This window comes from Episyrphus balteatus, chromosome 3 (assembly GCF_945859705.1).
Source record: "Episyrphus balteatus chromosome 3, idEpiBalt1.1, whole genome shotgun sequence".
Taxonomy (NCBI): domain Eukaryota; kingdom Metazoa; phylum Arthropoda; class Insecta; order Diptera; family Syrphidae; genus Episyrphus; species Episyrphus balteatus.
This window is the reverse complement of record NC_079136.1, coordinates 20,052,414-20,080,203: the sequence shown is the minus strand read 5'-3', so window position 1 is coordinate 20,080,203 and position 27,790 is coordinate 20,052,414. Positions and strand designations below refer to the sequence as shown.

At 31.8% G+C, this 27,790-nt stretch overlaps 1 protein-coding gene across 5 annotated transcripts; it reads left to right on the top strand.

The window, feature by feature from the left end:
- Positions 1 to 264: 264 nt before the first annotated feature.
- On the top strand, positions 265 to 25,858 carry LOC129917082 (solute carrier family 52, riboflavin transporter, member 3-A-like). 5 transcript variants are annotated; one of them, XM_055997409.1, is made up of 4 exons: positions 265 to 419; positions 21,998 to 22,206; positions 24,248 to 25,400; positions 25,456 to 25,858. In XM_055997409.1, the coding sequence occupies exons 2-4, from the start codon at positions 22,100 to 22,102 to the stop codon at positions 25,654 to 25,656; spliced, it is 1,461 nt and encodes a 486-aa protein (XP_055853384.1). In that variant the 5' UTR covers positions 265 to 419; positions 21,998 to 22,099; the 3' UTR covers positions 25,657 to 25,858. The 5 variants fall into 5 exon arrangements, with proteins under 5 accessions (XP_055853384.1, XP_055853381.1, XP_055853382.1 ...); XM_055997406.1 differs by lacking the exon at positions 265 to 419 and adding an exon at positions 19,632 to 19,776; XM_055997407.1 differs by lacking the exon at positions 265 to 419 and adding an exon at positions 19,632 to 19,865.
- Positions 25,859 to 27,790: the final 1,932 nt, after the last annotated feature.

The window sequence follows — 27,790 nt, the reverse complement described above, 5'->3', positions numbered from 1 at the left end:
TCATGGGCACATATCATCATATTTGAGTATAGATTTCAACATTACAAATTTTTAATGGTCTGTAAAACTTTTATAATATCGAGTCATTCGTTATACTGAACCACTACTGTAATAGAAAAATAAAATCGCCTGACTCAGCTGATTTTGAACCACATATTGATGACGTCATCCAATATACATTACGGTACGGCTTTCTTTACTGTTTATCTTTCTCAAACATCTAAAACGTATCTCTACACAATTAATGCAGTATGCAGAGTAATTTGCCATAAAACAACCGATTTAACAGTTGCTCCCTAGTTGCCATAAATTTTTAGAAAAAAATTAAATTTGTCATTGTCGTGTTTTCCTATCTGTTTTGTGAAATTTGGATTTGAAGTCTCATTGCTAAATCAAACTTTTATACTGATACGCTGCCGGTATTTCTCATTTTTAGTTTAAATTGGTCATATTATCAACAAAGCGTTAATAAAACATTAGTCAGCTGTTACATGAAGCCTCCAGAGGCGCGCCTCTTTTAAAACGTAATGAGTGCAAAAGAGAAAAAAGATGAAAGAAAAAATTATCCGGCCGGAGAGTCGTTGGTCGTGATCGTGAGTCCGAGACCAGAGATACCCAAAAGAGATGAGAAACTTCTGACGTCATACGGGTTTGCCTACAAGCTGCTTTAGACATTTTTGGATAAGTATGCGTGAAAAAATATACATTTTTGGCTAATGTCGTTTTCTATTGACTTTTGAGATTTTTGTGTAAAATTCTCAGATTTTTCACTGCAAATAGAATATGAAATCTAGTTTTGTAATTGTGTGCGAAATCTGTGCGTATAAAAAAAAAAAAACAACAACAAATGTTCAGACAAAATGTCAAACAGAGGAGTGTATGTGAAAGTGCTTGTGTTTGTATGCGTGAACCTTGATAAAAATCCAGAATCAGATTCTTGAATCTCAGATTCATTTTTTTGTCATTTTTTTGAATCTCAGGACGCAAATAGATCATGAAATCTGAGATTTGTCCACTATTTCCCCTCTTCACCCCCCCTTTCAGCTGTCAAATTCACAAATCTCATTCTGAGATTCGTCAATAGAAAACGACATAAGTATGCGTGAAAAATCGTACATTTTTGCTTAGGTGTGCGTAAAAACACCGTGGCTACACTATGTGTGTTTTTCACATTTATTCACGAATACAACAGAGATTACAACAACACGAAATAAACAAATGGGTTTTGGGGGGTAAAACGTACGAAAGTTTCCCATCTCCTTTGGGTATCTCTGTCCGAGACTCTTTTTTGACGTTTCTTTTTCCACTTTTTCTTTTTTCAACATTCCCTCTCATTTCTTTTTGCTTCTTGGCGCAATACAACAACAACAAATTTTAAATCAAAAGAGAAATGTCAAAATTGAGTCCTTGACTCAAGAGGCATCGTGTAATAGTACGCGCCTCACAGAATGATTACACTGTGTTCGAAAATGGAACTTTTTTTTCCGACAGAGGGCTCTCATATCTACTAAAGATAATTCGAGTATGCTGAACACGATAGCGTTCTTAGTTTTTCTAGATTAGGTCAAATAAGAAAGATTTTTGCGTTTGAAATTTTGTTTGCACATGCCAAAACTGAGGGTATAAAACACCATATATTTTCCAATTTTTGATTTTTTATCGATGAAAAATGATGGAAAATCTATTTTTTCGCAAGTATTATTCGTAAAAGAAGTTATTTGAAAAAAAAAATCTGCCTAATGACATTTTAAATCATTATTTTATGGCAAAAAAACGTCGATTTTTCTTCAATTTTTCTAATATTTTTCGTATTACTTAAATTTAAATGCAGCACTCGGTGGCAACGATTTGATGTTGTATTTCAGGATAGAATATGGCTTTGTTTACAAATACGAATAGGCAGTTCCTACCTATCTACAATATTGGTTAAGCTTAGAATGAAAAAGTAGCAGTAAAACACTGTTTTTTTTTTTAATTTTTAAGTTTATAAAATAAAAAAATTACAAAAAGTTTAAATGCAATACATATGTAGGGGAAGTGGGGGCAAAACGCCCATGGACTCAAGTAGCATAAAAACCCGCTTAAGAGAAACCCTCTTAAGAGAAAAACCCGCTTATCTGAAACACGTTTCTGATCTTTAAATATTTTCTTCAGTTAAACGGGGACTGTGACAAATATATTATGTGTTGTGTATGTAAGCTCAAATAATGCAGATGGAAGTAATAGTAAATATGTTTTAATTTTAAAACAAATTGAAAGAAAAATGATTTTTTGAACTTAAACAAAAATTAAATAAAAATATTGATACCATGCCTGATTTTTTAATTAAATATCTACATCTACATTTATGTATAATATTCCAGAGTACTAACACATACAAGGTGTGTACAAAAAAATGTTGAGTTTTCGCATACATTTGTACCTTTATAGTTAAAAAATGTAAGAAAAATTGAAGAAAAATCGACGTTTTTTTGCCAAAAAATAATGATTTAAATAGTTATTCGACAGATTTTTTTTCAAATAACTTCTTTTACGAATCAAACTTCCAAAAAAATAGATTTTTCATCATTTTTGCATCGATAAAAATCAAAAATTGGAAAATATATGGTGTTTTATACCCTCAGTTTTGGCATGTGCAAACAAAATTTAAAACGCAAAAATCTTTCTTATTTGACCTAATCCAGAAAAACTAAGAACGCCATCGTGTTCAGCATACTCGAATTATCTTTAGTAGACATAAGAGCCCACTGTCGGTTTTTTGAACTATCACAGTGTTATCAAAAGAAAATTCGAAAAAAGAGTCAAGCCTCTTGAGGCTTCGTGTAATAGCTGACTTAATAGCTATTAATGCTCTTAAGGCAGAACTATAATTGGCGGATGGAGTCGGATGCTAATGTCAATTGTTGTTGTTTTCCATAAGTTTTCATCCGTCGAGTGCGGTTGCGAGCGCACTCGTCGGATGAAAACTTATGGAATACGGGGATTCCCCTAAACGGAAGCTTTGTAACCAACGCTTTGATTTTTATTTTGCTTTCAATTCGTCATTATTTTATTCTATTTGATTTTTTCAACAGCAGCAACAAAAAAAACTATTTATAAGGGTTTTACCTAAAGGTTGGTAGAAAAGTTTTATCTGTGTGCGTTCTATACATGGGACAGTGTTTGGTCCATTTATGAAATTTATGTTTGGTCAATATTTGATAAATTTGTTGTTGTTTCCTGGAACTTTTGAATATTATAGTTTTAATAGAAAATAGATAATAGAAGGTTTTTTTTTATAGTGGTAACCAAAGAGTTAAAAAATTGCAATGTTATGAGATATATTATGTTATGCAGCATCTGAATCATGTGTCGAAATTTAGTATTTTGGCGAGTGAAGTGAGACGACTCGCCAACTCGTCGTACTCATCGCAAAATCGATATATGTCGATTTTGTTCATTGGTGTTCAGATCTGTGCCATAGTTAAATCTGATGTACATCCGAACAAAATGTGCTCCGAGCTTTTTCTGATCGCTCAGAGATCTTATTAATATTTTAAAAGAAATTTAAAAAAAAAATATAAAAAAAAAAACTTTTCAAAGTTTGTACCTTGTAGTTTGTTTGTTTGTATGTATTTACTTTTTTATTATTTTTATTTGAAAAAAAAAAATAATTTCACTACTTTTATAAATTTAAATTTAAAATTATATAAAAGTTGTGAAATTATGTTTCTCAAAAATTAAACTTTAATTAAAATAATAAAAAATTCAAGTTTTAAAAGAATTTTCTTTAAAAATATTAATATTACATACCTACACAAAATACCTACCACTAAAGATGAAAAAATGCAGTTATGAACTAATATATTTTATCGTCAACGATTTCTTCCGTCGGCTATTTGCATCTTTTCCAAGCGATGACTGCCGTCGGGTACCTAGTCAAAATTGAAATCTCAAATTAAATATTTAAGGCGATTCATATTCATATGCGTTGCAACGCCATTGTTTTGTACAGATAACTTTAAAATTTAGAAATATAGGAATATTAAAAAAAAAAAAAAAAAATGAAAAAAAGGTAGGTATTTGTTTGCACACGAATTTTTTATTTATGGGTGTACTACATACTTTGTGTACCTACCTACTTTGAACTATGAGAAATGAGACCAATTAGGTAGACATGTACCTACCTATGACCATTCCATTTGCATTTTTAGGACATCTTCACGCTTCTAGAACATCAACTTTATCACGAGCCCTTTAGACCTACCAAGTTTCCAGAAAAAAGATTGGTTCTTCAACGAAATAAACTGGAAACAAGGTCAATATGTCTTCTCTTACTTTGGAATGGGCGATTGTTTAAAATCATTAATTCATTATAAGAAATATTAAATTCCGAAAATTAATAGCGTTTTCGTTTGGGAATTCTTAGAACTGTCCGGGATTGTCCGACCCGGAATGCCAAACGATCAGAGTTGGATACTTTTTTTTTGATTCTGAACTTTGGGTTTCTTTGTATTTGTGAAACGTCAAATGCGAACGTCTGATGAAAGTTTCGTTTTGTTATTTTTTTTTATTATTATTAAGTTATCTATTTATTTTTTGTTTTCTTCACTTTATTTTAATATAATTTAAAGTTTGTGCATGGTTAAAAATCTTAAAATTGAAAAATGAACAACAAAGAATGACATTTCATTACTTTGACGTCTTAAGTGTGAACATGTGTGCGTGATTCTGGTTTTGATTCTGCCTCAAAATTCGGAATCGATTTTCTCTTCTTTTCAGAATTAGAACTGTCATTGAGTGCCAAACGATCAGTTTCAGAATCGTTCGGAAGAATTCCGGACAGTCCCGGACGACCAAACGAAAACGCTATAAGTTGACTAAGCTTTTCAATCTTTTCTAGGCATTTTATAAAAAAAAATTAAGTACAAATTCTGGAATAGGTGTCTCATATTTTTGGGTGTTTGTTTTTTTTTTTTTTGTTTGTTACCTAATAATATAAATTTAAAATAGAATTAAAATACCAGCGCTGCTCTTTAATAAATTGAGTATGCAATTTCTCATGTTTATGAATTTAATGGACTGTATTTTTACGAATAATTTTTAGTGAATTGTATCGTATTAAAAGAAAAACTAACATAATAATATTTGAATTTAGCGAAGACATCCACCTTTTTAGTTTCAAACTCTATTTTATGTAATTATAATAGAAAATAATTTACCAGAATATAAAGTGTAAGTATGTATGTATAATATTGTATGCTTTATAAGATTAATAAGGGAAATATTTTAAGTGAGATCTATTGATTTGCTCGCATTTTAATTTTCTGCATGGTTTTCAGAGAAATGTGAAAGTGAATGCTAGTTAGTGTACCTACCCGACAATTAAAAATAAATATATTATGGGTGTTATAAATAAAGACAAAACTTTATAAATGTCTTAGGTAGATTAAATTAGATTTTTTATTAATTCCATTCATAAACATAAAAACATAATAATTTTGAATAAAAATTACAAGCATGACAAGATAGCCGTCTGCCGGATGTAAACTAAATTTTTACTTCAAGAAAGAAAAAAGTATACATACAAAATGTACATGTTAAAGTATAAATATGAATATAATAACAAATTATACCTATACCTACCTAAATAATTAAAAAGTGATGCATAAATTTGCGAAATTAATGTTAAATTAAACAATATCATTTTAATAAAACAAAAAAGTTAGTAGGCAGTTAGTAAATCTACGTATTTCCTGTAACATAGGACAAAACTGCAACACAATAGTTAACATTAAAAAAATATTAGCTAGCTTAATGTTTAAATGATTGTAAATTTTGTATTATTGGTTTGAACAAGTGTGTTGGAGGAATTTCGAACATGTTCAAAACCGCCCCCGAGCAGTTTGAATCAGATATTTTAAGTAGGTAAATTTGAATGTTCTTATAAAAAGGATAATGAAACTAGCATTTGTGGAAAAATTAAAGAAAATAAAATGGAAATGTAGGTATAACATTATTGAAGATTAAACAAAAAATGCCTGAATCCTTCAAGTTCTACTAGACTGATTTCGATGAGAACTCGATTACGTGGTATAAAAATTAAAGTCAAGCTGCCAGAGGACTACGTTGAGTTGATATAGAAAAAGAACAAATTATATAGAAAATAAGAACAAATGAAAAAGTACGTAGGTATACAGCCTACTTTTTTTTATGGGACCCCTGATGTATCATTTGTTGGTCGCTAAGATTATTTACGCAACACTTTTTGTGGCAAATAATATATAGGTAATTTTTTTTCAAAAAACTGATTTATTTTGTTGCGATCCCTGAGGTATGTGACTGGCTACCAATATAATTTGTCTCTCTTGTATCCGAAGTAATTCATGTCAAATAACTTATCTTTTTGCTGCGTTAAGTAAGTTGCCAACTCTGCATTGTTTCCAGTCGAGGCCCTGGCATGGCACCGCCCCGCTTGCCCCAAAGGTGTGTACGCCCCTGCAAGCTGCCTACACCAATTAACGCTCCTGGTATATGAAGAACATCCGCTTTGTTAACATTTGCATTTAATGTCTAGAAAAATGGGTTGATCACAAAATAAATCTATTTTACTCTTGGAAGCATAAAAGGTATGAATATGAATATCATTTTTCGAAGTTATGTTTTAAATTAATTTTTCTTGTTTTTCTTTTCAACTAATAAATGTGAAATAACTATATTTTAAATTTTAAGGTTATTTTTTTCTGAGTTTTTATTATTTTTTGGTTTCTTGAATATGATATAATAATCAATTTTGAGTATGTGTATGTTCTTAGTAAAAAATTAATAAAAAGATGTTTTATCTATTCATTACAACGAAAGTAATACTTCTGTGCAAAAGTGCACCTTCCATGTTCAAACCTGCCCCACTTTTGAACATAAGATTTATATTGGTTAAACATCAAAATTTTACATATATCAATATTTCGTCTAACTATCCAAATGTTATTTGAAATCGAAGTTCAATGTTAATGTTTATTGTTAGTAAACTTTATAGATCAAGAAAACGAACATATTTCGTTCAAGAAGTTGCGAAAGCAAAAATTCTTCAAATGTGTCCCACTCTCCCCTATAATTCTAAGTAGGCTAAAATTGATTTGGCAAGTTTTGACCCTCCAATGCCCCCCCCCAGGGTCCGGACAACTAAAATATTGTGTAGTCATCTGCGATACATATAAGTACAAAGTTTCATTTCGATACTGTAACTAGAAGTAGGCTAAAATTGATTTGGCGTCTTTCGACCCTTCAATGCACCTCCCCAGAGTCCGGACCAATAAAATATTGTGTAGTCATCTGCGATACATATATGTACAAATTTTCATTTCGATACGATAATTGGAAGTAGGCTAAAATTGATTTGGAGTCTTTCGACCCTCAATGCACCTCCCCAGGGTCCGGACCAATAAAGTATTGTGTAGTCATCTGCGATACATATAAGTACAAAGTTTCATTTCGATGCGATAATTGGAAGTAGGCTAAAATTGATTTGGAGTCTTTCGACCCCTCAATGCACCTCCCCAGGGTCCGGACCAATAAAATATTGTGTAGTCATCTGCGATACATATATGTACAAATTTTCATTTCGATACGATAATTGGAAGTAGGCTAAAATTGATTTGGAGTCTTTCGACCCCTCAATGCACCTCCCCAGGGTCCGGACCAGTAAAATATTGTGTAGTCATCTGCGATACATATATGTACAAATTTTCATTTCGATACGATAATTGGAAGTAGGCTAAAATTGATTTGGAGTCTTTCGACCCCTCAATGCACCTCCCCAGGGTCCGGACCAATAAAGTATTGTGTAGTCATCTGCGATACATATAAGTACAAAGTTTCATTTCGATATGATAATTGGAAGTAGGCTAAAATTGATTTGGAGTCTTTCGACCCTTCAATGCACCTCCCCAGGGTCCGGACCAATAAAATATTGTGTAGTCATCTGCGATACATATATGTACAAATTTTCATTTCGATACGATAATTGGAAGTAGGCTAAAATTGATTTGGGTCTTTCGACCCCTCAATGCACCTCCCCAGGCTCCGGACCAATAAAATATTGTGTAGTCACCTGCGATACATATAAGTACAAAATTTCTTTTCGATACTGTAACTAGAAGTAGGCTAAAATTGATTTGGGTCTTTCGACCCCTCAATGCACCTCCCCAGGGTCCGGACCAATAAAATATTGTGTAGTCATCTGCGATACATATAAGTACAAAGTTTCATTTCGATACTGTAACTAGAAGTAGGCTAAAATTGATTTGGGTCTTTCGACCCCTCAATGCACCTCCCCAGGGTCCGGACCAATAAAATATTGTGTAGTCATCTGCGATACTTATATGTGCAAATTTTCATTTCGATACGATAATTGGAAGTAGGCTAAAATTGATTTGGAGTCTTTCGACCCCTCAATGCACCTCCCCAGGGTCCGGACCAGTAAAATATTGTGTAGTCATCTGCGATACATATATGTACAAATTTTCATTTCGATAGGATAATTGGAAGTAGGCTAAAATTGATTTGGAGTCTTTCGACCCCTCAATGCACCTCCCCAGGGTCCGGACCAATAAAATATTGTGTAGTCATCTGCGATACATATATGTACAAAGTTTCATTTCGATACGATAATTGGAAGTAGGCAAAAATTGATTTGGAGTCTTTCCACCTCTCAATGCACCTCCCCAGGGTCCGGACCAATAAAATATTGTGTAGTCATCTGCGATACAGATATGTACAAATTTTCATTTCGATACGATAATTGGAAGTAGGCTAAAATTGATTTGGGTCTTTCGACCCCTCAATGCACCTCCCCAGGGTCCGGACCAATAAAATATTGTGTAGTCATCTGCGATACATATATGTACAAATTTTCATTTCGATACGATAATTGGAAGTAGGCTAAAATTCATTTGGGATGTTTCGACGACACTTTTGCAAAGAGTGACGCACATCGCTTTTCAAAAAACTGACGCGCGTCACTTTTTCAAAAACTGACGGGCGTCACTTTTTGAGAAATTGACGCGGGCGTCATTTTTTGACAAAATGACGCGGGCGTCATTTTTTGAGAAATTGACGCGGGCGTCATTTTATGAGAAAATGACGCGGGCGTCATTTTATGATAAATTGACGCGGGCGTCATTTTGTGATGAGAAAATGACGCGGGCGTCATTTTATGAGAAAATGACGCGGGCGTCATTTTTTGAGAATAAGATGCGCGTCATTTTATGAGACGAGACCGAGCGTCATTTTATGAGAAAATGACGCGGGGGTCATTTTGTGATAAATTGACGCGGGCGTCATTTTATGAGAAAATGACGCGGGGGTCATTTTGTGATAAATTGACGCGGGCGTCATTTTATAAGAAAATGACGCAGGCGTCATTTTTTGAGAAAATGACGCGGGCGTCATTTTATGAGAAAATGAAGCGGGCGTCATTTTATGATAAATTGACGCGGGCGTCATTTTGTGATGAGAAAATGACGCGGGCGTCATTTTGTGATGAGAAAATGACGCGGGCGTCATTTTATGAGAAAATGACGCGGGCGTCATTTTTTGAGAATAAGATGCGCGTCATTTTATGAGACGAGACCGAGCGTCATTTTATGAGAAAATGACGCGGGGGTCATTTTGTGATAAATTGACGCGGGCGTCATTTTATAAGAAAATGACGCAGGCGTAATTTTTTGAGCAAATGACGCGGGCGTCATTTTATGATAAATTGACGCGGGCGTCATTTTATGAGAAAATGAAGCGGGCGTCATTTTATGAGAAAATGACGCGGGCGTCATTTTTTGAGCAAATGACGCAGGCGTAATTTTTTGAGCAAATGACGCAGGCGTCATTTTTTGAGCGAATGACGCGAGCGTCATTTTATGATAAATTGACGCGGGCGTCATTTTATAAGAAAATGACGCGGGCGTCATTTTATGAGAAAATGACGCGGGCGTCATTTTATGATAAATTGACGCGGGCGTCATTTTATGATAAATTGACGCGAGCGTCATTTTATAACAAAATGACGCGGGCGTCATGTAATAAGAAAACGACTCGGGCGTCATTTTATAAGAAAATGACGCGGGCGTCATTTTATGATAAAATGACGCGGACGTCATTTTATAAGAAAATGACGCAGGCGTCATTTTTTGAGCAAATGACGCGGGCGTCATTTTGTGATAAATTGACGCGGGCGTCATTTTATGAGAAAATGACGCGGGCGTCATTTTATAAGAAAATGACGCAGGCGTCATTTTTTGAGCAAATGACGCGGGCGTCACTTTATGAGAAAATGACGCGGGCGTCATTTTATAATAAATTGACGCGGGCGTCATTTTATGATAAAATGACGCGGGCGTCATTTTATAAGAAAATGACGCAGGCGTCATTTTTTTACCAAATGACGCGGGCGTCACTTTATGAGAAAATGACGCGGGCGTCATTTTGTGATAAATTGACGCGGGCGTCATTTTATGAGAAAATTCTTATAAAATGACGCTCGCGTCAATTTATCATAAAATGACGCCCGCGTCATTTGCTCAAAAAATGACGCCTGCGTCATTTTCTCATAAAATGACGCCCGCGTCATTTTCTCATAAAATGACGCCCGCGTCATTTGCTCAAAAAATGACGCCTGCTTCATTTTCTTATAAAATGACGCCCGCGTCAATTTATCACAAAATGACGCCCGCGTCATTTGCTCAAAAAATGACGCCTGCTTCATATTCTTATAAAATGACGCCCGCGTCAATTTATCACAAAATGACGCCCGCGTCATTTTCTCAAAAAATGACGCCTGCGTCATTTTCTTATAAAATGACGCCCGCGTCATTTTCTCATAAAATGACGCCCGCGTCAATTTATCACAAAATGACGGCCGCGTCATTTTCTTATAAAATGACGCCCGCGTCACAAAATGACGCTCCGTCATTTTCTCATAAAATGACGCTCGGTCATTTTCTCATAAAATGACGCGCGTCATTTTCTCATAAAATGACGCCCGCGTCATTTTCTCATAAAATGACGTTCGCTTAATTTTCTCATAAAATGACGTTCGCGTCATTTTCTCATAAAATGACGCCCGCGTCATTTTCTCATAAAATGACGCCCGCGTCATTTTCTTATAAAATGACGCTCTTGTCAATTTATCATAAAATGACGCCCGCGTCATTTGCTCAAAAAATGACGCCTGCGTCATTTTCTCATAAAATGACGCCCGCGTCATTTTCTCATAAAATGACGCCCGCGTCATTTGCTCAAAAAATGACGCCTGCTTCATTTTCTTATAAAATGACGCCCGCGTCATTTTCTCATAAAATGACGCCCGCGTCAATTTATCACAAAATGACGGCCGCGTCATTCGCTCAAAAAATGACGCCTGCGTCATTTGCTCATAAAGTGACGCCCGCGTCATTTGCTCAAAAAATGACGCCTGCGTCATTTTCTTATAAAATGACGCCCGCGTCATTTTCTCATAAAATGACGCCCGCGTCAATTTATCACAAAATGACGCCCGCGTCATTTTCTCATAAAGTGACGCCCGCGTCATTTGCTCAAAAAATGACGCCTGCGTCATTTTCTTATAAAATGACGCCCGCGTCATTTTGTTATAAAATGACGCTCGCGTCAATTTATCATAAAATGACGCCCGCGTCATTTTCTCATAAAATGACGCCCGCGTCATTTTCTCATAAAATGACGCTCGGTCATTTTCTCATAAAATGACGCCCGCGTCATTTTCTCATAAAATGACGCCCGCGTCTTTTTCTCATAAAATGACGCCCGCGTCAATTTATCACAAAATGACGCCCGCGTCATTTTCTCATAAAATGACGCGCGTCATTATCTCATAAAATGACGCCCGCGTCAATTTCTCATAAAATGACGCCCGAGTCAATTTCTCAAAAAGTGACGCCCGTAGGTGTAGGTGCCTTATAGGTGTAGGTTCCTTACAGGCTTTGCAGATACCAAATGTAAATTTATTGGAATAAATAAAAGGGAAAAAAAAAAAAAAAAAAAAGTCAGTTTTTGAAAAAGTGACGCGCGTCAGTTTTTTGAAAAGCGATGTGCGTCACTCTTTGCAAAAGTGACGTCGAAACATCCCAAATGAATTTTAGCCTACTTCCAATTATCGTATCGAAATGAAACTTTGTACATAAATCCAGCTCAGATGACTATACCATATTTTATTGGTCCGGACCCTGGGGAGGTGCATAGAGGGGTCAAAACACCCCAAATCAATCTTAGCCTTCTTCCAATTATCGTATCGAAATGAAAATTTGTTCAAATATGTAGCTCAGATGACTTCACAATATTTTAGCTGTCCGGACCCTGGGGAGGTGCATTGAAGGGTCGAAAGACGCCAAATCAATTTTAGCCTACTTCTAGTTACAGTATCGAAATGAAACTTTGTACTTATATGTATGGCAGATGACTACACAATATTTTATTGGTCCGGACCCAGGGGAGGTGCATTGAGGGGTCGAAAGACCCAAATCAATTTTAGCCTACTTCTAGTTACAGTGTCGAAATGAAACTTTGTACTTATATGTATCGCAGATGACTACACAATATTTTATTGGTCCGGACCCTGGGGAGGTGCATTGAGGGGTCGAAAGACCCAAATCAATTTCAGCCTACTTCTAGTTACAGTATCGAAAAGAAATTTTGTACTTATATGTATCGCAGGTGACTACACAATATTTTATTGGTCCGGAGCCTGGGGAGGTGCATTGAGGGGTCGAAAGACCCAAATCAATTTTAGCCTACTTCCAATTATCGTATCGAAATGAAAATTTGTACATATATGTATCGCAGATGACTACACAATATTTTATTGGTCCGGACCCTGGGGAGGTGCATCGAGGGGTCGAAAGACTCCAAATCAATTTTAGCCTACTTCCAATTATCGTATCGAAATGAAAATTTGTACATATATGTATCGCAGATGACTACACAATATTTTATTGGTCCGGACCCAGGGGAGGTGCATTGAGGGGTCGAAAGACCCAAATCAATTTTAGCCTACTTCCAATTATCGTATCGAAATAAAAATTTGTACATATATGTATCGCAGATGACTACACAATATTTTACTGGTCCGGACCCTGGGGAGGTGCATTGAGGGGTCGAAAGACTCCAAATCAATTTTAGCCTACTTCCAATTATCGTATCGAAATGAAAATTTGTACATATCTGTATCGCAGATGACTACACAATATTTTATTGGTCCGGACCCTGGGGAGGTGCATTGAGGGGTCGAAAGACTCCAAATCAATTTTTGCCTACTTCCAATTATCGTATCGAAATGAAACTTTGTACATATATGTATCGCAGATGACTACACAATATTTTACTGGTCCGGACCCTGGGGAGGTGCATTGAGGGGTCGAAAGACTCCAAATCAATTTTAGCCTACTTCCAATTATCGTATCGAAATGAAAATTTGTACATATATGTATCGCAGATGACTACACAATATTTTACTGGTCCGGACCCTGGGGAGGTGCATTGAGGGGTCGAAAGACTCCAAATCAATTTTAGCCTACTTCCAATTATCGTATCGAAATGAAAATTTGTACATATATGTATCGCAGATGACTACACAATATTTTATTGGTCCGGACCCTGGGGAGGTGCATTGAGGGGTCGAAAGACTCCAAATCAATTTTATCCTACTTCCAATTATCGTATCGAAATGAAAATTTGTACATATATGTATCGCAGATGACTACACAATATTTTATTGGTCCGGACCCTGGGGAGGTGCATTGAGGGGTCGAAAGACTCCAAATCAATTTTATCCTACTTCCAATTATCGTATCGAAATGAAAATTTGTACATATATGTATCGCAGATGACTACACAATATTTTACTGGTCCGGACCCTGGGGAGGTGCATTGAGGGTCGAAAGACTCCAAATCAATTTTAGCCTACTTCCAATTATCGTATCGAAATGAAAATTTGTACATATATGTGCCCTTAATTATGAAAGTGGACTAAGTCACTCCTAAAAATGCCCTCAAATCTAGCCTTAAAATAATTCTAATTTAAGGGGTAAAGTTTATTTGAAAGCGAAATTGCAGTTAATTAATTTCTTTATTTCTCCTCTAGTGATTTCATAAAAGAAATATAATTAAATCGTTATAAGAAAATTGTTTTTTAAGTTTTTCTTTAAACAATGCAAAAAGTGACTTAGTCCACTTTCATAATCATGGGCACATATGTATCGCAGATGACTACACAATATTTTAGTTGTCCGGACCCTGGGGAGGGGCATTGGAGGGTCAAAACTTGCCAAATCAATTTTAGCCGACTTAGAATTATAGGGGAGAGTGGGACACATTTGAAGAATTTTTGCTTTCGCAACTTCTTGAACGAAATATGTTCGTTTTCTTGATCTATAAAGTTTACTAACAATAAACATTAACATTGAACTTCGATTTCAAATAACATTTGGATAGTTAGACGAAATATTGATATATGTAAAATTTGATGTTTAACCAATATAACTCTTATGTTCAAAAGTTTGGCAGGTTTGAACATGGAAGGTGCACTTTTGCACAGAAGTATTACTTTCGTTGTAATGAATAGATAAAACATAGCTTTTTATTAATTTTTTACTAAGAACATACACATTAGGGTGTCCGTTATTTCCCAAAGTGATGTTTTCGGGGGTGACACCCCCCAGATCGAAAGTTTAGGGCCTAAATACGGGGAATTTAGCAAAAACAAATTTTTTGGAGGTCATTAACCCGTGCCTCTAAGGTCATACTTTCCCCATACAAATTTGTATGGGAAATTTTTAACTCATACATAAAATTTTTTTTCTCTCGAGTTAAATCATCTATTTTTAAAATGTTTGTTGTTTCTGGTTGGAAAATAGTTCCTTTAAAAGATTACATTCAAAATTTCCGGTTAAAAGTTTTATTTCGGTTTTTGTAATTATTAGCTGTTTTCGTAGTTTTTGCTTTCACCTATCACATAATTTTAAATGCAGTTTTATTGGTTTTTAATTCTTTTCAAATATTGCATTCAAAAATTTGTGTATAAATCAAAAATTTTAATTTTTTTTAATTTTTTTTGAAATTTTTGCCGTTTTTATACGTTTAAATTTATTTTTTTCGAACTACAAAAGATATGTTTACAATTTTTTTATTGAATTTTGTTTAAAAATTATTCACCTACAAAATGACATCAAAAAAGTTGCAAACAAGAAAGGGTAAAGTATTTAATAATATTTATTTAATATAAAAACGGCAAAAATTTCAAAAAAAATTTAAAAAAATTAAAATTTTTGATTTATACACAAATTTTTGAATGCAATATTTGAAAAGAATTAAAAACCAATAAAACTGCATTTAAAATTATGTGATAGGTGAAAGCAAAAACTACGAAAACAGCTAACAATTTCAAAAACCGAAATAAAATATAAAAAAAATTTTTAACGGGAAATTTTGAATGTAATCTTTTAAAGGAACTATTTTCCAACCAGAAACAACAAACATTTTAAAAATAGATGATTTAACTCGAGAGAAAAAAAGTTGTATGTATGAGTTAAAAATTTCCCATACAAATTTGTATGGGGAAAGTATGACCTTAGAGGCACGGGTTAATGACCTCCAAAAAATTTGTTTTTGCTAAATTCCCCGTATTTAGGCCCTAAACTTTCGATCTGGGGGGTGTCACCCCCGAAAGCATCACTTTGGGAAATAACGGACACCCTAATACACATACTCAAAATTGATTATTATATCATATTCAAGAAACCAAAAAATAATAAAAACTCAGAAAAAAATAACCTTAAAATTTAAAATATAGTTATTTCACATTTATTAGTTGAAAAGAAAAACAAGAAAAATTAATTTAAAACATAACTTCGAAAAATGATATTCATATTCATACCTTTTATGCTTCCAAGAGTAAAATAGATTTATTTTGTGATCAACCTATTTTTCTAGACATTAAATGCAAATGTTAACAAAGCGGATGTTCTTCATATACCAGGAGCGTTAATTGAGTTGCCACAAAAAGTGTTGCGTAAATAATCTTAGCGACCAACAAATGATACATCAGGGGTCCCATAAAAAAAAGTAGGCTGTATACCTACGTACTTTTTTATTTGTTCTTATTTTCTATATAATTTGTTCTTTTTCTATATCAACTCAACGTACGCCTCTGGCAGCTTGACTTTAATTTTTATACCACGTAATCGAGTTCTCATCGAAATCAGTCTAGTAGAACTTCAAGGATTCAGGCATTTTTTGTTTAATCTTCAATAATGTTATATACCTACATTTCCATTTTATTTTCTTTAATTTTTCCACAAATGCTAGTTTCATTATTCTTTTTATAAGAACATTCAAGTTTACTTACTTAAAATATCTGATTCAAACTGCTCGGGGGCGGTTTTGAACATGTTCGAAATTCCTTCAACACACTTGTTCAAACCAATAATACAAAATTTACAATCATTTAAACATTAAGCTAGCTAATATTTTTTTAATGTTAACTATTGTGTTGCAGTTTTGTCCTATGTTACAGGAAATACGTAGATTTACTAACTGCCTACTAACTTTTTTGTTTTATTAAAATGATATTGTTTAATTTAACATTAATTTCGCAAATTTATGCATCACTTTTTAATTATTTAGGTAGGTATAGGTATAATTTGTTATTATATTCATATTTATACTTTAACATGTACATTTTGTAGGTATATTGGAGTAACTAAAGAAAGATTAAGATTCTATGATTTTTTGTTTTAATCGGTAATTAAAACTATTTTTTCAATAATAATGTTGTTGTTGCAGTATTATTTTCTAAATTTAAAATAATTTTGTTCAAATATAAATATATAAATGATACCCAAAATATTTGTTCGGTTTTATAAAGAAAAATTTCCTATAGGATTAGGAGACAGTTAGGAGACAATTATTATGTATTCATGGTTGCAATATTATCATAATTTGATTTAACATAAAAAATATTTTTTAAACAAAAGAACAGCATTTAATTTTTACTAAAGAAGAATTAAAAAAAAAAATAAAAATTAAAAAATAAAAATGTGCAAAATATACATATAATTTTAAAATTGTAACTCTGTTTTTAATAGTTTTTTTTTATAACATAAGTGATTCGTTGGAATAAAATAAGATTTTCAATAGATTTAATAATTTTATTTTTGATTTGGTTTTAAAAATAAACTCCCAAAACTAAGAAACTTCCAAGTAGAAAATCGCCATCAGGCAAATAAAATTGCAATCACTCCTTTTTAACATCAATCGGTATGTCATTTGTGTTATTGTTATCTCGAGATTAGTTTTTTTTTACGAATCTTTTTTTCTGAATCCTTAACTTGCCTTTTACGCAAAGATATAATATCACAATTGTAGATGATCTCTTATTTCAGTTTCCAGTATTAAGATCAGCGTTACCGCTGTGCCACTTTAGTGGCACAATGCCACCTTTTTTCAGCCTGTGCTACCAAGCCACTACCTTTTAGTCTGTGCCACTTTTTTAGAATTCCATTCAATTAAAACAAAAACGTAAAATTCACCATGATGCAAATTCTTAACTTTTGTACCCTTTAATTAAGTATTATTTATTTATTTACATATTTTATGGTATTGCAATTGTCAATTTCCTTAAACTAGTTTTAAAACAAATTTTGTTTTTGAAACAGCTATTGAATACCTGGTACCTATTATTTTTTATTTATATATGTATGTATAATAACGAAGAAAAATATAACAAAAATAATAAAAAATTATTAAAATTATTTTTATTTTAAGTGGAGCGAAACGCTTTATAAATTTTTGGAGTTGAGGTCACTTGAACTTATAAATTGAATATAAAATATAAAATGAAGTGTTAAGTTTTAAGTTTTTAAGTTTGCGTTGCAATAAATCATAAAAAAATGTTCGTTTAAATTGTGTGTTTTCTTCAAATGTTATGATTTTGGTGAAATGTTTTTTCTCTGAAGACAATTTTCATACAAACAGTGCCGGTTTAAGCACTACCGGCGCGCCGCGGCGGCGCCCCTAGGCAAGATTGCAAGTGGCGCCTCTAAAAAAAAATTCATTTTAAAACAATTTTTTAAAATCACGAAAAAAGCAATAGCAGATTATGTCTTACCTCTCATATATGTACTTGTTAATTTATTGACAATGTGCAGTTTATTAAAGTACATAAGGTTAACTTAAAAAAAAAATTAAATATTCATGTCATTTAGGCGCATTTGACAAGTTTACCTTTATTTCTGACATTTTTGTTTAAACACATTTAAAGAATAGGTACAGTTGGTTTTATTTGAACAATATTTTTTCAAAAACTTTTTCAACTAGGTACATTAATGTCGTTTTCGATTGGAATCACTCAATGATTCACTCATTCTGAAATCCAATAAAAAAGTTTGAATCACTTACACCCAATTCTGAATCTTAATATCTGTATTGGTGACAAATCAAATAATTTTTTTTGTTTTTTTCAGTAGGAGAATAAAAAACTTGTAGCAGGCATCTGAATGATTCCGGACGCTTCCGGACGGCCAATCGAAAACGACATACCTTTATAAGTATTAGGTTTGTTCGTTGTGAGCTCTAGGGGACTCTGGGTCGCTCCGAATTCGTTGTCAAGCATTTTTTGTAGCTCCTTTTTCAACCAGAGTTATTTCCTCTGTGTTCGATGTTCGCTGATGAAACTAAAGCCCTGAGGCTTCGATGGGAAGTGAAAACCCGAGAAACTCTGATTTTTTTGACAGTTAATTGACATGACTTAGAGTGCCCTGGAGGAGGGAACAACGAACAGATCTATTCTTTTATTCTCAAACACAAACGTAGTTTTTTATGAGAAATGGAGAAGCTTTCAATTTTTGACCTTTCTGGATTTTGGGTTTTAGGGATTTTGGTTTTTCGGGATTTTGGGATTCTGGGTTTTCGGGATTTTGTGTTTTCGGGTTTTTGGGTTTTCGGGATTAAGGGTATTCTGGATTTTGGGCTTCCTGGGCTTTTGATTTCGGGATTCTGTCTGTCTCCCTTCTGTTTCTTCATTCATTATTACAGTCTGGATAATACCAGCTATGATTTAGTGTTTTATATATAGGGGCGCCTTTGCAAAAATTAAATTGGTTGGAGGAATATTAGGATTGCTTTAGTCTTTCAAAATAAATTGGGGCGCCTTGTTCTTCAAAGATGAACGAAGATTTTGGACACCATTGTCCTTCCGGAAGCCAAACAAATTAACTCAAAATTGTGGGGCGCCTTCATTCTTCAAAAAGTTTAGGACAAACAATACGAGCGCCGTTGAAAAACTAAAATAGAAAAAAATTGGGGCGCTTTTGTGAAAGTAAAAATAAGCCCCTCAATGCTTGCGCCCCTGGGCGACGGCCCAGGCTGCCCCCCCCCCCCCCTAAAACCGGCCCTGCATACAAATATGGTGTTCCTTTATTATTATTTTGATGTGCCACCTTTTTTCTTCGAGTGCCACCTTTTTTGCCACTTTTCAAAAATATCCAGCGGTAACACTGATTAAGAGTGGAAGAGAAAATGACTTCATAGTTCATAGCTCATACTCATAGAGCCCTTATTGCTTTGATTTTTTCATTCCTGTATGGACTGAGTGCAGAATAGACCTAATCTGTGTTGATTATTTTATTTTTTGTTTACATTAAATACAAAGTTGCAGATTCGAAAAAAAAAGTAAATTCTATTTATAGATTTGCAAAAATAAACCTACATTTGTTGGGTTATCAGTAAAATAAAGTGAGCATATTACAACAAAATATTATTTAAAATGAAAATTGCAAACATTTTGGTTAGCTTGTGATACTCTTATACATGTAATAATTTCGGTATGTGGATTTACATATCCGAATTTTGTAATAACTAAAAATGTTATTATTACCTAAAATAATTGTATTGTGTCTTGTGTGCAATATTGTGTGCGTTGTTTGATAACAAATCATTAAATTTCAATCAGAAAGTCATCATATCTTATGGAAGTCTCGGAACTAGTTTATAAAACAACCTAATGTTGATAATGTTTAAAACTTATCCGTAGCGCCAAATTTTGTTTTGTTATTAAATAAAATATTTGCAAAAATTGAAGTACACATTAATATTACTTCTATAGAAAATGCCCGTTATTTACACTGCTAGTTTTTGAGCTATACTCATTAGTTGTGTTCTATTATTTTCGCTAAATACTAATGTCGAATTCCTTTCAATTTTTTGAATCGCCTCAAAAAAATCGAATTTTCGGTGTTAAAAAGGAACATGAAAACAGACCGAATTCTTTTTGCGATTGTATGTGTGTCATTTGACAACAATTTTTACACGAAAGTCAAGCTGAAACCAAAACAATTTTTGCAAAATAAAACCAGAGATTTCTTTGATCAACAATTTTGTTTATTTTCTTCGGTAATATAGATTTATTTTAATCAGAATCAAATTGAAATTGCAGTTATTATTAAGATCTGAGTGCAGATGAAGTAGAAGGTTATTATTTTGGCCGTATGCTGTGGTTTTACAGAGAAAAAATTTTCTGACGACAATTACGAGAAAAAAAGTCACAGTAATTTGACTTTTTCACAAGAACTATGCCAGGAAAAAATATATTTTGATCGCACATTGTTTTTTTTTTATTGATTTCATATTTTTCCGCAATAAAAATACGATATTCAATTAAAATTTACTCTTTATTTGAAGTTGGTGTTCTCAAAAAAACAAACAACTCGAAGAAAACTTTCAGCTTGACGTTTGAGAAATGTCAAATGTTCCAAGTGTGTGTGCAAATCCGTGTAAATCTCTCAAAAAAGAGGGATTAAAAAAAATCGAATTCTGCTTCGTTTGAGGCGAATTTTTTTTCTATGGAACATGATTTTCAGAAAAAATTCGCTTCGAGATCGCCGAAAATTCGATTTTTCAATTGAAAGGAATTCGACATAATTTTTAATAATTTTTTTTTTTTTAGTTTTAATCAAAAGTATATATTTTTCCGTTATATGTAGCTTTTTTAAAATCCAAACTAGAAGTCGAAAACTGGATTTTGGTTAAAATAAAACAAAAACCAAAATAATAAAATGATTTTGAGATATCATAAAAAACTTTTTCCAATTTGAGAAAAAAAATATGTATGTATTTTGAAAACAAAAAAATAAATAAATATATTAGGACGATAAAATATTAATATTAATATAGTTTTGAGATTGCATAAATAGCTTTGCAAAAAAATATCAACAGTGATATAATTCGAAGTCAAAAGTACCTTTTATGTGACCTTTTAATATTCAAATATTTAAAAAACGTGACTTGCCAGTCAAATTTTAACTTCGGATACGGACTCAGTAAGTTAACGGATAAAATGAATATGTGCAATAGATGATGCTTGATCATCCCTGAATCTGAAAACTTTGATCTTGAATATATCCGACTAATAGAATTAAAAATTTAAACAACAATTTCGAGTTGATTTTGAAAGTTTTTTGTTTCAGTTTTTTGTTTAATTTAGGCTTGAAGTTGTTGGTTTAAAAACCTTATACATACATACCTACATATTTTGAGTTCTATTGGTCAGATATTCAAGATTGAAGTCTTAAAACCTATAGAAAAAATGACAGATCATCATAATTAATATAATATTTAAAATAAATATATAGGTAATTCGAATTGTATTTCACACATTGCACTTGTATTAACAACATTGTATGTACTTGTTTTATAACCTCAAACTACGCTTTTGTATTCATGGAGTTTTACAAAATAAAAATGATATCTGCCAAACAAACCTTAAAATATTTAGTAAGTACTCAAAAAGTTGTAGAAAAATTTGGCTTCTGATTGCTTCTTCAAATTCAAACTATAAAGTGGCGGTCATTGAGGAAAAATATTTTTAATCGAATCTAATAAATTAATAATTAAGAATTTAATATTGCAATTTAACACAAATGCAAACAAATTATCATTTATTATTTTTTATTTGTAGATAATCCTCCGATTATCCTCATCATATCAAAACAATATATATATATATATTTTGGTGTTATAAATCATTGCATAACGGTATTACTGATATCGATTTGCAGTAATGAATACTAACGATGGTGATGGAGAACCTGAAATTGGCCAAGACAATACAGTCCACATTATACCGCACGATCAGGCGTTTTCGTCCGAAGTTGATTACAGAGGAAGGTGATATATTTATAATTTTATTTATCTATACTCTTTTATTTAAAAAAAAATTTTTAAGAAATTGTCTGATCAACGCACTTAAATTTAATTGCTTTTTCGTAATTTAAATGAATATACCCAAAATATTTGCATTAGCGTTAGCGAGCATGCGTTTGAATTTTATGATTCTTAATACATTATTCTTCATACATTAACATCTACATGAAAACATTCACATACGATTTTCAAAAAAAAAAAAAATTATATGTATGTACTAATCATCACTTTTGATTTGGCACCAGTTTAATAGCACATTTGGGTGGCCCAAGCTTCATTTAAAAGACCGGAAAAATTAAAATAATAAATTGATTCAATTAATTGATAAGCGATATACTTTATTATTAACTTTTTAAGTTTTTCTACAGAAAAAATAAATGTTACGTATACACCAGAGTGATCCAGTAGTATCTGATATTATTGGCACGCTAATCGCTGTAACAAAACAATATTGTAATCTTTTATTTTTGACATGGGATGGTTCCTTTCTTAACAGCCGAAGAACCGACTTTTTAGCTCTCAAGGTAAAAGGTTTAAATGAAAGACAAGTTGATACTAAAAACGAAAAAGAAACTGCATGCGATTTAAAGTGCCTATGAAAATAAGATACCTGCCGATATTTTTAGTTTTTGAAAAATTGATAATTCGGAAAAATGACTTAAGTTTACTTAAACCAACCTCGAGAAAAACGTAAATTTACATTTCCCATATAACTTAATAATAACAGTAGATCATCTCTTAACCTTCCGATAAAAACGCATATAATTATGGGTGCTAGGATTAAATTTAAAAAAAAATTCTTTTAGGTATAATACAAATTATTTAGTTAAACATAACACTTCATATATATTGTCGAAAAATACAAAGAATTAAAAATCAAGGCCCGTTGTCATCGGAAGGTTAAAATGAAAACTTAAAACTTATATAGGCCAATTAAATTCCAGTTTTTAAAAGAAATTTTTAAGAATAAAGAACCAGAACTAAATAATACGAATATTTTACGTGAACATTTAATTTATTTATTTATTTATTTAATAACCCGGTGGCTCTACACTGCCATGTAGTTTAATTCAATTTCAAAAAATGTTCACAAAAAAAGAAAATAACTCAAGTGTTGTGCATTGGAATAATTATAATATATAATAAATAATTATTAGACACAATTGAACTAATTAAAAGTTCATGGGAGATACAAATGTGTTACCTTATATGAACAGAAATACATTTTTCTTTGTAATTATTGGCATGATTGTATTGAAACTTTCAAATTTAATAGTCACATTTCTGCAGCAAATAAATCGACATTCAGTAAATTTTCACGAGCGTTTTATGTTAGTAGGGGAGAAGGGGGTACATTTGACACTAAGTTTTTAAAGGTCTGTATTTTCGAAAACTGTTAATTTTTTCCAATGTTTTGTTTTGTATTTGATTTATTGACCATTCAAGATTATACTGACAGTAAATTTTTTTGTTTTACCATATTACAACATTTAAAAAAATAATGTTTTCTAAAAAAAACCCCCGCTTACCCTATGTATATTTAACTCGTCATCCAAATACATTCCCACAATTTATTACTATCTAATTTCTGTCAAGTAATTTTTAACGTTTTCAAGATTTAGATAATCATTTTAAATGGAAATTGATTTAAATAATTGCCAAATAACTAATAATCACTAATTATTTAAAATAGATAAAAAAAAAAACAAGATTCTTATACTCAGACAAATTATTTATTTTTAATAATTAAAGTTTTCAGCAATAACAATTCCCATCTTCAGATTATACGTATATCAAAATTAAAATTAAAAATTATTTACATAAATAATTTTGTCACTAAAATCTAAACATAATTTTTTTTTATTTTTAAAGTTTCTTAATTATAATTTTAATTTAAATTGATAATAACACAGTTTGTTATTCTCATACAGTTCCAATACGTATAATTAATTTTTAAATTATGTATTTATTTAAATTAACTATTTTTGTTTTTTGTTATTTCCAGTCCAGCTGACAGCGATACGCCAGACGAGAGCAGATCCCTTCTCCATCCAAACATGCGAGAGAGATTGCTAAGATATCGTGATAGAATCAAAGATCGAAACCTTATTGTCGATTTGCTAGCATTGACTTTCGCCGTTGGTACATGGCTTTGTGTTAATGGAACGTTTCTTCAACTTCCGCTTCTGGTTGACACAGCACCAGAATCATGGAGTCTTCCATCGTATCTCAGTATTGTTGTACAGTTGGGAAATTTTGGACCATTGATGTACACCATCGTTCAAAAAATCTCACATGACAATATAAACGAATCAATAGCAATCTATACTTTCAAAATAGCCGGAACTATTTCAGCAATTCTGGCAGCGTTTTTTTACGATCGCACAGCAGTTATAGGGGGAAAAGAATATAGTGTGGCACTTTATATATTCATGTTTCTATTTGCCGTGACAGCATGCACAAGTTCGGTACTATTCATGCCATATATGGGACGGTTTAAAGAAATTTATCTAATCACATATCTTTGTGGCGAAGGAGTTAGCGGACTGTTACCTAGTATTGTAGCTTTGATTCAAGGAGTTGGAGGAAGCAGTGAATGTGTTCTACACCAGACTGAGGAAGGACCAGTTTGGGAGAAGTACACCACACCACCACTATTCGGAACGAGAGTATTCTACATAATTTGTTTTGGATTAATGATATGCAGTTGCATTGGTTTCTTACTTTTGGATCGCTTAAAGTTGGCCAAGAAAGAATATGCCAATGTAACCGTGACAACTGGAAATAAGTATACTTATAAAAAAGATAATGGAAGTTCCAAGGTCGTTGAAAAGCTGGTCGAAATTTCATCCTTTCAATACAAATGCACACTTTTGCTCATGGGACTGATAAGCTTTTTTGCCAATGGCATGTTCAGTAGCATTCAATCATATTCCACAATGCCTTATGGAAATGAGGCATATCATTTGACAGCAACTTTAAGTTTAATAGCGAATCCTATAGCTTGTTTTTCGGCTGCCTTTTTGCCTCATACTAGTTTAAAGGCAATTCTTTCGTTAACTTCAATTGCTGTTGTATGTTCAATTTACGTCTTTGTGACGGCTTTCATGAGTCCTAATCCATTTTTGGTGGACAGTTCCTGGGGTAGTACACTAGTGGTAAGTAGAAAAATAATCATTAATGAGTCTTTTAACTAAATTCTTAAATTTTAAGGTAACAATATGGACAGTTTTGATAGGAATAGTAAGCTTCGTCAAAGTTTGCATAACAACAGTGATGCGTGCTCAAGGTGGCAAGTCTCTTGTTTGGACTGGAGCTGTTTCTCTAACGGGTTCTGCTGTCGGATCAGTATTGATTTTTGTGCTGATTAATTGTACGTCGATTTTTAAGTCGTACGATGAGACTTGCGGATAAATATTTTGTTAATGTTAAGAATTAGAAGTGTAATACTTTAAATATATTCATCTATTTTAAAGTAAAACAAATTTAAACATTATTTTTTATACGATTTATATTAATTGTAATATTAAATTAAGTGGACAATATTAAGTTTAAACTTGCATGATGTGATCTAACATCTAATACATTTAAACACACTTAAATATTATATATTTTTTTAATATTAATTTGTAAATTGATATTAATATATTTAAATATTAATATATGTATTTATAATTTTTATACTTTATAATTTTTTTTCTAAAATATAAAACAAAATCATTCAAAAATAATTATATGTATGGTATATTTACATGTAAAACACCATGAAGTTTATAAATAAATAAAGTTTAAAAATGAAACAAATCCATTAGTGGAGTAACTAAAGCTCAAAAATTGGCAATATTAGGGAACCCGGCCGAACAGCTTAGATTTTGATGATCTTTTTTTTCAAACGTCGGTAATTAAAAATACTTTAAAGTCTATAGATTAAAAATTGCCGGTGTTGCCGTTTTGATTTTTTAAATTTAATTGAAGATTTTTGTGAACAAAAACAATTTTTTTTCAAAAATTTTTCTTAAATTTCATAAATTAATTGATGCCAAAAGATTGTCTAGGAAATTCAAGGAAAAAAAATATATGGGAATGAGGGACAATCTTCCATAATTCAAGCGATAGATGCAATTTTCTTAATAATTGACTTCAAACACAAAAAAAAAATATTTGAACACAACGGCAACACCTACAATATTCAAATATACATTTTTTAAAAGCTAGAAGCTTAGTCATATATGTAAAATTAAAATTAAGTTAATTGAATGAACGGCTTTTGAAAGAATGGTAATTGAACTCAGATTTTTGAAAAAAAAAATTATTGAAAAAATTTTAACATGTCGTTTTTTAAACTTGGTCGTAATATAAAATGCATTTATTTTCAAATTTTTTTGGCCGCATTTATTATGATTTCAAATTATAAAAGGAATTGTCAATATGTATTACGGTTTATGAAAAAAATTAAAAAGTATTCCATTTTCGAAGAACTTTTTTTAATAAAAGTTTTGAAAAAAAATTGAACTTATTTTTTTTTTTAAGTTCAACATCTAAACATAAAATTATTTTTTATTCATTTAATAACCCTTACTGTTGAAAGTTAAATAGCAAAAATTTAAAGTTCCTATTTACCACAGTCTTTGAGAAAATTAATTATTTCAATGCAAACATTCAGTTTTAATAAAAAAAACCATTGAAATTGAAGTAATTTTTCATTTTTTCTTCAAAAGTGTGATATATTTTACCTTTTTTGCTTCGAAATTCAACTGATAATATTTATGGCCAAAAATTTTTTTTAAATAAATTCATATTTTATTAAAAAAGTTTGGAAAAAAGTCATTTTAAATTTTTCTAATAACATTTTTTTTTTTTAAATTCTGAGTTTGAGGACCATTTTTTCAAAAAGTCTTGATTAAATTTAGTGGATTTAAATTTAAGAGATATGAATGAGCTTCTGGCTTTTTAAAAATGTATTTTAAAATATTGTAGGTGTTGCCGTTGTTTTCAAAATATTTTTTTTGTGTTTGAGGTCAGAATGTTAGAAAATTGCATTTATCGCTTAAACGATGGAAAATTGTCCCTTACTGCCTTTTATATGTATATTTTCCTTAAATTACCTAGAGAATCTTTTGCTATCATTTGTTTTATGAAATTTAAGCAAAAAAAATGGTTTAGATAAAAAAAAATTAATTTTAATTTAAAAAAAACAATACGGCAACACCGGCAATTTTTAATCTATAGACTTTAAAGTATTTTTAATTACCTACGTTTGAAAAAAAAAATCGTCAAAATCAGAGCTGTTCGGCCGCGTTCCCTAATAATTTGCTTTAGTTACTCTACTACATGCTTTTATTTTGAAGTTATATAGCTTTATTTTATTACCTTTATAAATATACTTTTGACTTTTACATATGTAACTTAAATACTTTTGTCAACATAAATTTTTATAATTTGTTTGAGGTTACAGTAAGAAAATTTGTAATTGTACAGAGCTTAAAAGCTAATTACAAGCTTCACTAACAATAACTAACCTACATCCAGCAACGGTAACCCTCTATAG